This window comes from Lynx rufus, unplaced genomic scaffold (assembly GCF_022079265.1).
Source record: "Lynx rufus isolate CCGP_SWC_20201006 ecotype Redwood Valley unplaced genomic scaffold, mLynRuf1.p SCAF_4, whole genome shotgun sequence".
Classification (NCBI taxonomy): domain Eukaryota; kingdom Metazoa; phylum Chordata; class Mammalia; order Carnivora; family Felidae; genus Lynx; species Lynx rufus.
Window position 1 is genome coordinate 41149258 of NW_025814856.1, and position 18270 is coordinate 41167527.

General features: G+C 37.6%; 1 protein-coding gene across 1 annotated transcript in view; it reads right to left on the reverse strand.

Annotated features, from left to right (window-relative positions):
• Positions 1 to 18270, reverse strand: part of CNTN3 (contactin 3) — a 252773-nt gene that overhangs the window by 8083 nt on the left and 226420 nt on the right. Inside the window, exon 19 of the mRNA XM_047096595.1 lies at positions 10355 to 10538. Within this exon, the coding sequence (XP_046952551.1) occupies positions 10355 to 10538 (184 nt within the window). The remainder of the gene's footprint in view (positions 1 to 10354; positions 10539 to 18270) is intronic.

Below are 18270 nucleotides of genomic sequence, written 5' to 3' on the forward strand. Positions count from 1 at the left end.
TTGCTTCCACAATCTCTATAAAAAGGCTGCCTACTCCTGTGTGCCAAGAGTCATCCTGGCATGACACAGAAAAGATCTACCTAATACTTCAGACAGAAGCCTGGAAGCAATGTGGCCATTCACATGGCACATGTCCTGAACCAGCTTCCTAGCCTAACAGAAGCCACAGTGTCTCACATGTAAAGGAAGAAGAGCTAAGAGAGCAATTGTTCTATGACAACCTACAAGATAGTGAAATTGCTCTAGGACTGTCAAGCTTCAAATCAAAAGCTGCAAACTGAAAATGCATCTGCTAAATCCAGCTTGAAATTTTTTTTTTTTTTTTTTGTCTAACCCATTGCACTTTAATTTTGCTTAGTTGCCAATATTTGAAAGTCAGGAGCTTTCCTATAAGTTCTGGATTTCTGATTGTTAATTGCTTGTGTAATATCAGATCAGAAGGAATGGACCTTAGGAATGGACCTAAGGAAAGACTGTCCCAGCCATCCACCCTTGCTCATTTCTACCTGTCTGGCTACTAAAGGTGTCTGACTTCACATTCTTCTTTTCTTTTATTTTTTTAAAGTTTATTCATTTATTTTGAGAGACACAGAGAAAGCAGGAGTGGGGGAGGGGCAGAGAGGGAGGAAGAGAGAGAATCCCAAGCAGGCTCTGTGGTGTAAGCGTGGAGGCCAATGTGGGGCTTGAACTCATGAAACCATTAGATCATGACCTGAGCAGAAACCAAGAGTCAGAATCTTAACTGACTCAGTCATCCAGGTGCCCATTCCTCTTTTAAAATAAACACTAGGAGGTGCATGGGTGATTGGGATTCTCTCTCATCCTCTCTCTCTCTCTCTGCCCCTCCCCTGCCCACGCTGTCTCTTTCTGTCAAAAAAAAATTTTTTTTTTAATTAAGAAAAAACAAATACTAGTTTAGGGTGGTTTATATATATTTTAAGGACATTTAATTGGCATATTTAGATAATTAATACATCTTGACTGAATAAAACTGTACAATGTAACTGGTTAAAAAAATTTTTTTAATGTTTATTTATTTTTGAGAGAGAGGCAGGGTGCAAGCAGGGGAGGGGCAGAGAGAGAGGAAGACCCAGAATCTGAGGCAGGCTCCAGGCTCTAAACTGTCAGCACAGAGCCCAACGCGGGGCTCGAACCCATGAACTGTGAGATCATGACCTGAGCCAAAGTCGGATGCTTAACCAACGGAGCCACCCAGGCATCCCATGATGTAAATGTTTAAACTTGTTATTTCTCTAAAGGCTTGAGGTTGTGGATGCTGAGGGAAGGATGAGAAGGAGGAAGGGTGTAGATACTGAAGGAAGATGCAAATGTAATTCAGGGATCTCTAGAGATCTCTCAGCTACCTGAGCTATATTCTTAGATCCTCTAGAAACATCTCATTCATGATCCTTAATTTTAGCTGGTAGGGTCGACTGTTTTATTGTTTAAATTTTTTTGAGGTGGTTTAAAATCTTTGTAATTCCTTTGCCTCTTACTTCTCATGGGAAGATTATATTTATCTCACTCTCACGACATTCAGCTTGGCCATGGGGCCTGTGGTTCCCAGGGATGTAGGAAGAGATACTTCCCCTTCTCATTGGCATCTTATAGACATCAGGTTGTGTCATATGACTTCTTTCAACCAATGGAATGCAAGCAAAAGTGAAATGGGCCACTCCCAAGTGGCAGCTTCAAAAGCCATCAAAGAATCTGCTTAGCCATTGTCTTTTCCCTCTGCCATGAGACTAGCATGGCCCACAGAGTGGCTGCTCCTTCAGTCTGGGCGCTGGTGTGAACACAACCTGGATCAGATCAGAATCATACTTGTAGTGGACATGGACTATGAATAAGAAAGGAACACTTGTAGTTCTAAGCCACTGAGATTTGGAGGTTGGAGACTGTGGCCTGCACTAGCCTAATCTGACTGGTATAGCTATTAATCAGTATTCTAAATAGCTCTGATGCACCACAGTACATTTTTGTAAAGGAATGGAGACACAAAACAGTACATATTAATATAACTTATCGATTAGGACTTCCAATTTTACTTTCCAGATACTATCTTATGCAGAAGCCCAACCCAGAATAGGCTGATTGAGTTCCACATTTTATTAGAACTTGACATGTGGTCTACATTTTTAAATTTTTGCTAAATTATATCTCAACTTTCACATGCTACAGATTTTTCCCCTGTCAGCTCAATTTCTACTGTTGATGGTATGCTAAAATAGAAAAAAGTCATAGGGGCACTTGGGTGTCTCAGTTAAGCTTCTGACTTCGGCTCAGGTCATGATCTCACCATTTGTGAGTTAGAGTGCCACATCGGGCTCTGTGCTGACAGCTCAGAGCCTGGAGCCTGCTTTGGATTCTGTGTCTCCCTTTCTCTCTGCCCCTCCCCTGCTCACACTCACTCTCTCTCTCAAAAATAAATAAACATTACAAAAGATTTAAAAAAATTAAAACATCATAAAAACGAATTTAATTTTGGTAGAAAGGTTGCTATATTTACAGCACAACACTAATTGGCGGGCTGGAAAATTATTTCACTAATTTCAAATGTGACAAAAAAATATTACGTTGAAGAATTTTATTACTATTGTTCTTTAAGTACCCATCATGATATCCTCTGTGTATTTGATTAACAGACTCCTCAACATCAGCTTTATAGATTTCACATCGTCCGCATCTTCTTGTCTGCAAGCAAGAGATTACTATAACATTGCTACCGGATGAAACCAGGAATATAAGGCATGTCTACCAATAGGAGAGGGGCTAAATTGTGGCATATTATCACCATGGAATATTATACATACACTAACATACTTATGAAAACTATTAATGACATGGGAAATTGCTATGATATACAGGTAACTAAATATACAGCATACTTCTACTGTATAAAACAAACATTCTATAGAACTTAAGTCTGAAAAGAAAGCCCCACAATATTAATGATGGTATTTCTGAGTAATAAGATTATGGGTGGTTTTTATTTTCTTCTCTACAATTTTCTTTTTTCCCAAATTTTCAAAAATTAAAATATTTTATATAATAAAAAAGTATATTAATTAATATTTATTAATCAACATTATTAACTTTATATAATAATTTTAATATAATTTTATACAGTATTTTCTTATAATTATTAATTAATCATAATTATTAATAAATATTTAATATTAATTACAATACTGTCCAGAATTTTCAAAGGTGATATGTCCATAGTGGTGACGATAAAACTGGCATTCCATATTTTGAACAAATATGGAATGTTAAGAACATATGTTTTCTGTGATTAATTATGCAAGATTAAGTAGATTTCTTAATTTGTTTTTGGCTCCTTGATGATAGTAAGATGAATTAATGACAAGTGGTTGTTCTTACCGAGAGCTAGACACTATACTCTGCAGTTGGAGTTGAGTTGAACTTCAGTATCTGACATTAAACTGCTTCAGCACGTAACATTGTGCAGGAATCAGATCACCAAAAGGTATTTGCTCCAAAGTAATGAGATATATTTTCTTTGGAACCATTAGAATTATTGCAAATAAACAAATGACTTATAATAGGAACGTGACTCAATTTTTAACAATACAACAAAAACATCTACTTCTTAACTCATCTGCAACTCAGGAAAGACTTTTCTTGGGGCCCAACCTGGAATGCCAGGGAAGAATATCTTTCTTTTACACGACTGGAAATTTCCTCGGTCAAAATATTTTCTTCTTTGGATAATACAAATATTACAATTTGTAAACTGTAAGAAAAATATTTAAACTTTTCTAGAGAATGTGTAAACAAGTGGAAGATTTCCAAAAAAGTGCCAAAGTTCTTACAAAGTAAAATTTGTAAGATTTACACATTTGGCCAAAGAAATTACTTGATTCTGTATTCGCTGAAAGTCTGACTGGAAATCTGAGGAACATGCATTAGTGAACAATGTATTCTATAGCTATATCTGATCTGTGGTACATCATACACAGACATGAGTCGTTTACATACATATCCGGGATGTGATATATAGAAAAGTCAACAAATAGGGACGACTGGGTGGTTCAGTCAGTTAAGCATCCGACTCTTGATTTTGGCTTAGGTCGTGATCTCATGGTTTGCGGGACTGAGCCCAGTGTTGGGCTCCACACTGACATCATGGAGCCAGCTTGGGATTCTCTCCTCCCCACCCCCGCTCCCCCCCGCCCCTTTGCACATGCACTTGTGTGCGTGTGTGTGTTCTCTCTCTCAAATTAAATAACCTTTAAGAATAAAACCAATTCAACAAATAACATTAAGTCATCTAGAGAGAAATTCCCTTTACTTTTCCCATTAGCTTGAAGAGAAAGTTGGATTTGAGGATACTAGGTCTTTAACCTCCTTTCACTACTAACATCATAAAAGAGGAAGCAGGTTTAGAGGCCTGATCAGGGAAGAACATGATCCTAGTATTAAGAATAGAGAGTGACTTATTTTTTCATTGTATTTACTATTATTACTATTTAACTTATTATTTTGTTAGTAGCTGTTTATGGCAATGACACTAGTTTCCATACTCTGAAAGTTAGTTTCTGCTTTATTTTTAAGTTTATGAAAGCAAAAATTGTATGTTAATTTTTAAGAAAAGTTGTTAGGTGCATATTAGAAGAGGCCCACAGGGGCGCCTGGATGGCGCAGTCGGTTAAGCGTCCGACTTCAGCCAGGTCACGATCTCGCGGTCCGTGAGTTCGAGCCCCGCATCGGGCTCTGGGCTGATGGCTCAGAGCCTGGAGCCTGTTTCCGATTCTGTGTCTCCCTCTCTCTCTGCCCCTCCCCCGTTCATGCTCTGTCTCTCTCTGTCCCCAAAATAAATAAACGTTGAAAAAAAAATTAAAAAAAAAAAAATAAAATAAAAAAAAGAAGAGGCCCACAAAAATGGCAAAAATTGAGAAGACAGATCACATATAAAATTTGGGAAACTTTGCATGGATATATTTCCTAAGTCATAACGTAGAGTGGATAATTATCTAATTAAATTATATATACAAAAATTCTAGAACTTCCAAATTATGTATTTGAAGCAGGAATATTCATTTTATCAAAAACCTCTGAAATATTCTTACTCATATTCTTTGTGTGTTTGTTTTACTCACATACCTTTTCATTTCCTGAGGACACACTTAATTGGTTTCCATAAATTTAGGTAATTGATTTTAGCTCAACTTACATGGATAAACATTGTATTTAGAAAAGCAAAAACTCAAGTGCAAAATGTTGTACCACTTAATATTATTCTGTTTTCTCAAGTGGACATACATGCATAATCATCACTGAAGGCATAAAAATACAGGTTCCCCTTGTTCCAGGGTGAGGTCTGGGTATGTGATTCAGGCCAGGCCTGTGAAGGTTTTCTATCAACTGGTTGTAACAACTGGTTCTGGGATAGGCCAAGAAGAACCATCCTTAGCTCTGAATGGAATTATCAGGAAGGAGCGGTCTACTTTTCCCAGGGTGTTTCTTTGACAGAAATAAGCCTTGAGGTGCTAACTGCAATCCTTCTACCCTGAAAAGGGAACATGGTGAGAATGATTCCACCACTGAACAGAACCAAGAGATGGAGAGTCTTATCTGTTCAACAAATATTATTGGGCACCAACTATGATTACTTTAACAGTGGAGACAGAGCTCTGAGGATAAAGTTATGATCAAAACAGGTGAAATCTGTGCCCTGAAGGACCTTGCCTTCCACTCAAAGCAAGCTGGAGAGACAACAATCAAATAAATAAGGACAAGTTCCAGAATGTGTGGTAGTTGTCAGTGCTCTGCCCAAGAACAAAGCAGGGAAGGAAACAGTGTCAGGAGATGAGGGATGCACTTTTAAATATGGCGGTCAGATGGCACCGAGCTGGTATTTGAGCAAAGATCTGAAAGAGATGACAGAGTAAGCCATTTGGATGCCTGGAGAAGGAGTCTTCTGGGCAGAGGGAACAGCAAATGCACAGGCTCTGAAGTGAAAGTACAATGAGTGAGGAGGAAAATAGAAAATGAGTCAGAGGAGGATTTGGAGGATGAATCATATAAAGCTTTGTTGAGCATTATAAGGATTTAGTACTTATCTGAAGTGAGATGAAAGGGGACAGCCTGAGCATCACCGTGGCCTTAGGGAGGCAAGGGTGGAAACAGGCTGAGCAGTAAGGAGTCACTGCCCTGATCCCTGTGAGGATCTGCAGCTTGTGAAAGCAATATGATGTGGTGGATGTTGCACAAGTCCGATTCTGAATCAGTTGTTGGGGTTGAGAGAAAGAGAAGAGTTGAGGCCTATTCCAAGATTTTTGGCCTGAGCAACTGAAACACTGGGATTTAATTCACTGAGATAGAGAATACTGTAGAAAGGAAATGTCTTAAATGGAGTGGATGGAGCAGTCAAGAATTTAGTTTTAGTAATATTCAGTTTGAGGTCTTACTAGATGATTCTTGAGGACGCTGTTTGAGTGCTGAATCCATCCATACTGAAAGCCAGGATTACCACTTGACTTTTTAGTTATACAAAGCAGAACATTTGCCCTACAAATTCTTTTGTGCAATCTCTGAACATAAAATTCTCAGTCTGTTTCCTTTTAGAAGCCAAGAAATTTCATCATTTACATGCCATCTGCAATTTTTCTTCATCAGTGCCTTTAGACACAAGATGTTCTTAAGAGTTAGCTCTCCTTGGGTTGCAAGTAACCATCTTAGATTACTTAAAGAGGCTAATTACCTTCGAAATGCTTCCAAAAAACACCAAGTATTTGGATATCAAAAATTAAGTGTTTAATGGAAGCTACAGTATTTAACTTGAGAATCCTTGTATTATTTTACATTAATCAAAAATAATCACACAAGATCCGTACTGCTATAAAGTCTTGCATATTGCATTCCATGATTACAAGTATATGAAACTTGCACATTTTAAGCAAGATGGTAAAAGACTACCGTAAGTGTTTTGAATTCACAATGCTCAGTCAAGAGGAAGTATATTTGATTAATAATAGTACTTCAGGCTGGCCTGCTTCTTTAGATGCCATTCCTCCAATTAGCTACCCACTCAATATTTAATGAGTGGTTCCTAGCGCCATGCTGGGTACTGGGGCTGGATGAACAAGACACAGAAGGATTCTTTCCCCATAAAGTTTACAATCCAGAGGGGAAAACAGGTAGCAAGAAAGGAATCAAAGATGTTATGCTAGTTCTTTATGCCTGAAGCATGATGATAATGCTCTTCAGAGAGATAATCACAAAAACCTTACCAAAATTCTTAAATAGGATTTGAAGCTAAATCCACGTCAAAGGTTAGGATGGCTATTAAGAGCTCCCAGTAACAGTAATAACACCGGCTTTAAAGGATTCTGTTTTACTTGCATTTTTGTACCTTTAAAGAAAAATTATTAAAATAAAATTGAAAAATTAACACATGCTATTTATATCCAAACTTAGAATAATTAAGGATTTCAATTATCTCTAAGCGTTTCCCACCCAATATAGGAAATTTTCCCCTAATAACACTTCCAGATCAACACGCACACTCCCATTCAATTGCAGCAATAGGGATGCATCACGGTCAGAGGGATTTCATTCAATTGTTGGGATTTCCGTCAGACTAAAAGCTCTGTGAACAAAGGAGTCCAGTCTATCTTTGATCACCTTACCCACTTCCTAAGCGTGGAGTAAAATCCCAGTAAATACTGGTGTTAAATGGGACGTGGATATCCTAATTATATGGTTGAAAGAGAGGATATCACGCTGATTAAGACTATGTCTGGATGCCTATGTTTGGATGCCTATACTGCCTATACTGCTACTTAGTCTGTGGTCTCAGCAAAGTCATACAACCTCTATATGCCACAGCATCCTCATCCTTGACGAGAAGCTACCATCACCTTCCAACCCATGGTGTTGCTGTGAGAACTGAGAATCAATACATGAAACATATCTAGAACAGTCACAGCAAATTACGCAGTAAGTGTGAGCTTTTAAAATCATAATCACCATCGTGATTGGTGCAAACTTCTACTTTAGACTGGGTATTTATATTTTACACCTAAATCATACAAGGGTTTTGCTTCTTTTTACAGTTTTATTTCACTCATTGTACATTATCATAATATTCTTATTGATCTGTAAGTCTTTTCCGTGTGCCTTACCAATTTGCTAAGTTCCTCACTGATTCCATGATGTCATACTGGCTTTTACAATCATAATTTTCTAGCAAGTAATCACATCAATTATTAAGTCAGAGGAAAGAGCCAAATAAACTTGTTTGCGTATCTTCTTGCAATCAGAATTTTTGACTGATGCTGTGTTTTGAATATATAAATGATGATGTATATTTAAATCTTACTAATTCAGAATTGTTACTGAGAATACCAAACATATTTAGCAAGAAGTTCTAAACACCGAATATTTTTAGTTCAAGTATTTCCAAAACCAAATACTCCTTCATCTAACCCTAGATGTGTAGTATGAGTAAAAGATTGGGTCAGGATTCTCCTAATAATTAGTGAGGGATAATACTGAATTATGACATGTATTGGTTGCTTGTACATGTATGTCATCAAAGATTTATAATGGCTTGCTGCTAAACTTTTGCTCTGCAATCTCATTATACTAAATTGGTTACCAAGTTCTCTTTTATATAGATAATACAAAGATGAACATGTGAACTTCACTGATTAAATTAACACTGGCTAATTAAAATCTAAAGTAGTAGAATTATGTTTTATATGTATTTTAACTTATCCACAATGCTAGCCAATTATATTTAATTTTATATTATTGGTGTAATTTTTACTAAAATTTATTTTTATTTTATTTTAGAGAGAGAGAGACAGTGCAAGCTGGGGACAGGGGCAGAGGGAAAGGCAGAGAGAATCTCAAGCAGGCTCCATGCTTAGGGCAGAGCCCAATGCAGGGCTCGATCCCATGACCCTGGGATCATGACCTGAGTTGATATCAAGAGTTGGACACTCAATTTACTGAGTGTCCTATATTATTGGTATACTTAGCAATTTTATTTAATAAGTGTATATTCTCCACAAAAATTTGGATATTATATATGGAGAGAGAAATGCAGTAATGAAACTAGAAATCAAGCAAAATTAATGTCTCATTCTCATATGAAGCCAGTTAAGCAAACATTTTCACTGAGTTAATAAATTTTGAAAACAAGAAAAAAATAGTTTTCTGTAAATAAAAGTAATGCATTATTATGTTAAAAGTACTTAATCTGTCATGCCCACTTTCCTTACCTGTACAATGGGAAAAAATAATGATACCTACCTCATCTGGTAGTTAGGAAGTTTAAATGTGGGAATGCATGTAAAGCACCTGGGACATAGAACGTTCTTAACTATTATCAGCTATGATGATTACAAGGATAAGGACAATTCAAATGGTTGTACTGCAAGAAGTTATTAATACACTGATTAAAAATATACTTGTGCTATCAGTTTCATTGATATATATGCGGGAGACTATGGAATTGCAAATCACTGATTTTCCTGTGGTCTAATTTAAAGCCAAGTTATGTATAGTTTGTAAATGATGCTTGTGAATTTACCTGTGAATATTTAGCTAACAAAGACTCAGCGTTGAATGCAACACTGACATCTCTGATTATATTTTTTAAAATATCAGTATATTCATGTGGACCAACAACTTCTGGTGGTAACTTTTTAATGCACATTGCCATCTTTTGAATAAGGTGGGAAAGAAAAAAAAAAAAGGAAGAAAATCACTCTCGACTCTTCGGTGTGAACTTTAACTTATTCATGTTTATCAGAAGTCATCAAGCTTTGGGGAACTAAAAAAACATGAAAATAAACTAAGTTTACTTACTTTATTAGTTTTTAAAGTTTATTTATTTTTGAGAGAGAGACAGAGACAGAGACAGAGACAGAGAGCGAGCAGGGGAGGAGCAGAGAGAAAGAGAGAGACACAGAATCCGAAGCAGGCTCCAGGCTCTGAGCAGTCAGCACAGAGCCTGACACTGGGCCCGAACCCATGAACCATGAGATCATGACCTGAACTGAAGTCAGATGCTTAACCGACTGAGCCACCCAGGTGCCCCTAAGTTTACTAATTTTAAAAGAAAAGTAGATAGACTTGAGTAAACATCTCACATTAAGATTTTTTCAAAAGGTACACATTTATATTTTCATTTGGGTTTCTATCTGAAGATTCAGGGATATCACAAAGACAAAGACAAGGGTGACTTGCAGTTTACAAGCATTTGGAACTGGGTTTGTAATATTCATTGTGCTTAGGGACTTGGGTTGTCCATTTTAAATGATAAAGAAGGCTATCATAAACTACTTCCTTACCATTCAAAAAATCGGAATATACGTACGAGTTTTCTTTGTGGTTGCATTCACCGTGGTGCTAAAGGGACCAGCACCAGCACTGTTGTAAGCCCGGACAGCTGTGTAATATGCCACATTACTCTTCAAGCCACTGAGTCTGGCTGATGTCTCATTTCCCGCCACTTTCACTTTGCTCGACGATTCCTCTTCTCCCTTATTCCAGTACCGCACCTGGTAGACAGAAAAACAGAAAAGATGCAAAACGCTGACACAAACAATACCACCTTTTATATTAGGTGGTTTTCATTAAGATCGGTACTGTAACGTATTTATATTCAACTATTCGAACATAAACTCATTAAGGCCCTACTATGCGCTAGGTGTTCCATTAGGTTATCAAGTGAGACAAAAAGGGACTCCAAAAGAAGACAGAAGATAAACAAGTACACAAAGAAGCCAGATAAAGTCAAAGAGAGTAAGTGCTAAATACTACTAGACTATAGCTTATAAAGGGGAAAAGAGGGTGAAATCCAGAAATTTAAAAGAGCAAGCTGCTCTCACTTCTCAGGCCCTAACCAGCCAGGACCGAGCTCAACTCCAGAATGCTGACAGCCCTCATGAACCTCCACTGGATAGTGGAGGTTCCCTCTGTGAAGAAAGTGAACTGTCAGAGAAAGGACTATCCAAAAGCCAGCTGGCCACTGGATTGTTCTACAGTGATGGCCAGCTGTCAACAATCCCACCTGTGCACGCAGAGCTGTGGAGGAGAAAAGGAAAGCCACTGACATAGTTATGAATTGTGCAAAATGATGAGATGTTAAAGATAAATGCATATGTAGTATAAAGTAAGTTAAGGAGGATATTTAATTAAAAAAACAAATAAGGGTAGGAAAAATATGATAAAAATACATGTTCCCTATCTCTAAAGTATTACTATGCTTTATTAGAAAGAATAATACTTTTCCCAGAAATATTACATGAGAACAATTATTTCCCTACATGTATGTATATATGTATATACATATGCATGCATATACATACACATGTATATGTGTGTGTTTATTTATATTTTTATATTTCTATTATTCACATTATATTTATATATAGGACCCCTTAAACTCAGGTAAAATGCTCTGTCCATCCATATATAGGTGTATGCGCATTTCTTTTGGAAATGAGTTAATTTTTATAAAAACCTCAAAAGAAGAATATAAGCCCAAATGATCAGGACTAACTTGAATATGTAGTTTCTACACCTTTAAAGCACTGGATTAACACTGAAAGTTGATGATGACATGTTAGCAAAAAAAATCCACATATCTTAACAGACCCCATTTACCATCATAAATGAAAACTCCACGGATTTTATTCATTAATTAAAGATAACATGCAAAAGAACTGTCTTTTATAGAGCCACAGCTAAGTAAATTGCTAATGGATACCAAAAACTGGCATACATTCTGAACTCAACAATTATAAATACTAGGTAGTGGTAGGTTCAGACAACTCCCAAATGGCAAGACACCATTCCCTCCCCTTGAAAGCATTATCTACTTAGTAACGAAGAATGACACATAACCAGTAATTAAAAAAAAAATGTTACAGACAGATTGACTTGTGGCCTTTGATATAGCATAGATTGGGGGGTGGCAAATCACAAAATTATGAGTTATTATAATATCAACAGATGGGACGGCAGAGGCATTCAGGAGTTAAGTAACTCAATCAGGGCAATCTTGCCTCTTCTTACGGGCCACTCTTTTTCTGATATGTCAAATCACTTCAATATAAGTTGTCTACAGAAGTGTTCCTTACATGACTAATTCAAAGAAGAAATGAAAATAATTTTCAACTGGCATAAAGAATATCGTTAATAAATTTATAGAAAGCACTTAAAAGTCCTTGATAGCACTATGCTTCTGAAGTACTCCATGTACCAGAACGAGAGATTTATTTTTAGATCTAAGTTTCTGACATATATTAGAAATATATAGACAATGGAGAAAATTTGCGCCAAATTGGAATATATTAGTTAGAATTGATTATGTAATCTTCTTACATAGCTTTACTTAAAAAATTGAATATATGTGTATTAACTCAAACATAAAGAAATAAGGCAGTACATTAATATTCCCAATTTTCTGTGAGTAGTTAATCAATTGTGTTCTATAAACTTTTGGTCAAGAATATTTATAAGGGTTGATAATTACATTTTTAAAAAATATTTATTTTCGAGAAAGAGAGAGAGAGGGAGGGAGAGAGAGAGAATGAGTGGAGGAGGGGCAAAGAGAGAGGGGGAGAGAGGATCTGAAGTGGGCTCTGTGCTGATAGCAGTGAGCCCGATGCAGGGCTGGAACTCGCCAACCATAAGCTGAAGTTGGTCTCTCAACCAACTGAGCCACCCAGGTGCTCCGATAGTCTTTTTTCAAAGGAGGGAAAGGGAAAAAATAACGTAAGAAAAATAAAGGAGGGAAAATTATCTTTTATTAAAGACTAAGACCATGTCTTTCCTCCCAGCTGTGTTCTGGGTAAAAGTCCTACACCTGAGAAAACAAAATATCACTCTGTGCTAATTCACATTTTATAGACATAACCACAATGCAGGGAAGAAGAAAGGAAAAATATCTACATTGAAGGAAAATCTCTGCAAATATAACTGTTTTGAGTGCATCTACTATACTTCAATTAAAAAAAAAGATGATAGAGAAGAAATATATGTGTATATATAAATATATATGCATACATAAATATATGTTATGTTTGGTGTAAAAGAGTTAATGTAACAAAGACAGAACATGAAAGTTGCATCTACTAAAGATGAGCAGAGAAAAATATTAGAAAACATATGAAGAACCCGCTAACAAGAAAGAAACTTAGGAGATTCAACTAGTGGGAGACTAGCTACAAGATAGTGATCTGAAGTGGATCTTAAAATAAGTATATTTAAAATGTCCAGATTTATTAAAGAAGGAACTGAGTCTGTATTTGCCAAGAATAGAAGATTAAAAACAAACCCAAATTGGGTGTATTTGAAAAATACCAGAAAAATACAGTATTAAAAAGTAAAATCAGTGACAGAATTAAACTGAAGACTACATGATGGAAAGGAGATTTAATAAACCCTGAACATGGAGAAAAAAATAAAAAATAATGAAAACAAAGTTAAGAGATATCGAAGTCAAATGAGAAGTTCCAACCCAAGTTTCAGGAAGGATTAAGGAAAAGGCAACAATCAAAAGAGAAAATAAAATGTCCGAGAAATAAAATGTCCAGAACTGAAGACACACAGAAATTTTCACAAAGTAAACTCTGAGTTTAGTGTGTGGGAGGGAAATAAAAGGTAAATCTACTGCAAAGGACAGCGTGATAAGAATAGCTGGCTCTCAACATTTTCCTATCACGATAGACCTGAGTTATAGTTCACCCTCTTGAACAGCTGTGTGTCACTGTGCCTTGGTTTGCTAGTGCAGAGTGTGCACCTGTGAAGAGAAACCACTGCATTTCTGGGCATGGAGGACAGCCGGAGAGGCAGATGCCAAGCTGGGGACACACATCTGAAGCAGTGTCTGTCTTGGTCATTACCACAGCTCTACCACTCACAGCAAAGCCTGCACACACTAAGCATTCAGTATTGCTGGATGATTTGAACCAATGCCATCTCCATCCTTCCCACTACAGAGATTCACTAGGACATACTGAGATATATATTCGGTCTCTGCCAAGGTTTCCTGGCATACAGATCGCTCCAAACCCTTGGAATCTCCAAAGAGATGTGTCAGTATGTATGCTAATGAGCTATCTATGGCTGCAGGATACCTTAAGAAAGGGGCTGGTTGCCAGGGGGACCAACCTTATAATTTGAGGGTGGGAACTTGCAGCCCCACCTACTGACAAGAGGCTAGAGGTTGAGTTACTCAGGTTGACTAAATATCACCGATTTAATCTTCTATGCCTAGGTAGTGAAGCCTTCATGAGAAGCCCTCCCGGAAGGGTTCAGAAAGCCTTGGTGACCACACCAAGGTACTGGGACGGTAGAGCTCCTGGAGAGGGCATGGAAGTTCTGTGCCTCTTCCCACACACCACGTCTTATGAATCTCTTCCATTTGGTTGTCGTATCCTTTATGATAAACAGATAATAGTAAATAAAGCACTTTCCTGAGTTTTGTGAATCGTACCGGCAAGATCTCAAACCCAAGGAGGAGGTTGTGGAACCCCTGATTTTCAGCCAATCAGACGTACTAGACACATCTGAAGTGTATGTGTGGGGGAGGCAGGTAGTCTTAGGAACTTAGTCCTTAATTTGTGGGATCTGAAGCTAACTCCAGGTTTATGGTGTCAGAACTGAACTGAATTTTAGGACACCCAACAGACATCAGAGAATTGATCAGTGTAGAGAAAACCCCTCACATATTTGGTGTAAGAAGTGTTTGGCGGATACAGCAGAGACGAAGAGATGGTTTTTTCCTTTCATCCACCAAGCTAAGTACTCAATCCTAATATTCTGTGCATCTATGAGACACTGGAATTCTTTTTTTTTTTAATTTTTTTAACGTTTATTTATTTTTGAGACAGAGAGAGACAGAGCATGAATGGGGGAGGGGCAGAGAGAGAGGGAGACACAGAATCGGAAGCAGGCTCCAGGCTCTGAGCCATCAGCCCAGAGCCCGACACGGGGCTCAAACTCACGGACCGTGAGATCGTGACCTGAGCTGAAGTCGGACGCTTAACTGACTGAGCCACCCAGGCACCCCGAGACACTGGAATTCTAACTGCTTGAGGAGATAAAATAATTATTTTTCTTCAGAACCATAAAACCATATCACAAGCCAAAATATTTTTATCTGTATAAGTAAACAGAAACAAACCTGAGGAATGTCAGGATTTAAAATGCTACCTCTGTTTCTGCAAGTAATTTGGTCCTTCCAAAAACTGATGTCCCTGCTGTGAGGAGTCCTTAATATCATTCCTCAAAGGATTTCACTTAATTAAAACTTAACACAAGATGCAATTTATAAAAATAATCTATTGAAAAAACGGCACTTTTTCAGCCATTAAAATACAGATATTAAGTCAGAAATACTATTTTAATAGACTAAAATAATTTTGTGTATGCTTAAAGATTTTCAGAGTGACAAATATTTCAACTTAGCTGTTAGACACCAAACATACTTAAATAAACATAAGGCAGCAAAAATGCAGTCAACAGTGTTTTAGAACACAAATCCAGATCTGTCTTCTACTCTTCTTTAATTGGTTCTCAGCTCTCAGGATGACCTGTGTGCTATTCGACCCCTGGCCCTGGCTTCTCACTGGATTTGGCCAACGGAAGGCAGATGAGAATATGGGAGGAGAGAGGCTGAGATATTTATTCCCCTGGATCCCTCAACGCTGAGACCCAGTTTTCTAGGGATCACCTTTGTCTAATAAAGAACACAAACTTCCAGTTATAAAATAAAAGTCATGGGGACCTAATGTAAAGCAATGGTAATGGCAAAGGTAGATCTTAAAAGTCCTCATCGCATGCATACAAGATTTGTAAGTATGTGTGGTGATGGATGTTAGTTAACCAGACTTACTGCGGTGACCATCTCACAATATATACAAATATCGACTCATTATGTTGTATACCTGAAATTAATATAATGTTGTATGTCAGTTATATCTGAAACACACACACACACACACACACACACACACACACACACACACAACTCCATTTGGGCAACCCTCACTTACACACTAGTTGCTGTTCTTTCTAGCATAACCCATCCTTCCCCTGAGCCAAAGTTCTACATTTCATTTACTTGAATTCATTTTTGCCTGATTTCTAATTGTTTAAATATATCTTAATTGTCTCTCTCCAATTTTCCTATGGACATTCAACTCATTCTAAGATGAAGTTAATTCTTTGCCTGATAGTAAGGAATTAGACTCAATACATATTTCTTTTTTTCTGACAGAATTTTCATACTCTCCAAAAATTACTCAAATATTTGACATCTTTTCCCATTGTAATTACAATGTTAGGAACTAAGCACATTATGTAGAGCTATTTAGAACAGGAGGCGGGACAAAGGTACCAGTGAAGTTACAGTTTGGCATTTTGCTTACATTTTTGGTTATGCTCCCCCCCATACACTTTAAAAAAAATCTACTAGGTTTCCTCCAAATATGCTAATCTGTATGATTTCACACTTGTAGACTTCTGTTTCAATCACTTATCAAGGTCATTCTCCCAACTTTTATTTTTTCAAGACACATAATGTCTTTAAAGAAACTGATGGTATATATTATGCTCTAACTTTGGAGCTTTTGCTCCTCCGGCACCCGCTACCCATGAACTTAAACATGCCGCATCCTCTTTATCACATCTGTATCTCTTGTTCCTATCCAAAGGGCACAAGAAAAGATCTGAGCCTGAGTGTTATAGCTTAGCAGATGAAATAAATTGGAGCCCAGGGAAATGAGCTCCTCAACTACTACTTGGTCAAATCAGAAAGAAAATTAGTCTAGATGCTAATGATGATGTGTGCTCAGCATGCCAGGTGGCACATGATCAACCCTCACTGAGATGAGAGAAAAGCAGGAGCTATTAACAATTTTAAAGCCATATTGGGGAAACTGCAACCCAGAAAGTTAGCCACATGACTGGTAATTAAACACTCTGCTAAGTCGTTTGTCTCTCCATGTTAATGCTTGAGTCATTATTGAACCTAAGAAAATATATATTCTTATCTTGGTGTAACTATATAAATTATTTCTTAAGATTTTCCCGATTAGTCTATCTTTCTCTTAGTTTGTTTTCTTTGCCTTCCTACCTAACAAGCACTCGGGAAAGACATTTTCACTAGTTGTTTCCTTTCAACATGCATATCCATGCCGCATTTGGATATTAGGTCTGCTGTTCTTTATATACCCAGGGCAGAGCCAGTGCACCCCAACTCACAATTAATTTCAAGGAAGTCCCATTTTCTCATTGCCTGTCTCATTTTTTGCTTCCTACCCCAACGGCAACAACAGCACCAACAGAAACAATAGTCACTGTGTGTTTGTTTCCATATTTCTTCACTGCTTTTCAAATTTTTTCCCCCAAAGAAATCTCATCCCAATGACCAATACTCAAAACAGAGAAAAGCCCAAGTCTCTCTGGGCCATTTTGACAGTAGCGGCTTTATCTCATTTGATTCTCCAGTGATGCAGTATGTTATTTACTATTACCATCTTTATTTTAACTGAACGTTGGAGAGCTTTAATAACTTGTTCAAGGCCACACAGCAGTAAGAGAGTGGAGTCAAAACTGCATTTATCCAATCAACACATATTGTTTGCATGCCTCCTGTGTACCAGATAGGACTCTTGGCACTGAATAAACCAGCAGAGTTCCACGTCCCTTATGGAGCTTCCATTCGATCCGAGTGGGGATGAATGCAAGTCTGTCTCATTCTAAGATGGTGTGGACTTTGTAAGATACTATGCTGGCTCTACTTGCATTATTTGGTTTTCTCTTTCATTCGATTACTCTCTCTTTCCTGACATGACCAACAGAGGTATGGTTCAGCTTTCTTATAGAATATTCATTTTTTTTTTTTTGAAAGAGAGAGACAGAGGCAGAGGGAGAGGGAGAGGGAGAGAAATAATCTTAGGCAGGCTCCACGCCCAGTGTATAGCCTGATGCGGGGCTCAATCTCACGACTGTGTGAGATCATGACCTGAGCTGAAATCAAGAGCTGGATGCTTAACTGACTGAGGCACCCAGGCACCCCTCTTTTTTATTTTTTGTTTAAAAAATTTTTTTTAATGTTTATTTATTTTTGAGAGACAGAGAGACAGAGACAGAGTGTGAGCCGGGGAGGGGCAGGGAGAGAGGGAGATACAGAATCCCAAGCAGGCTCCAGGCTCTGAGTTGTCATCACAGAGCTCAACATGGGGCTCGAACCCATCAACTGTGAGATCATGACCTGAG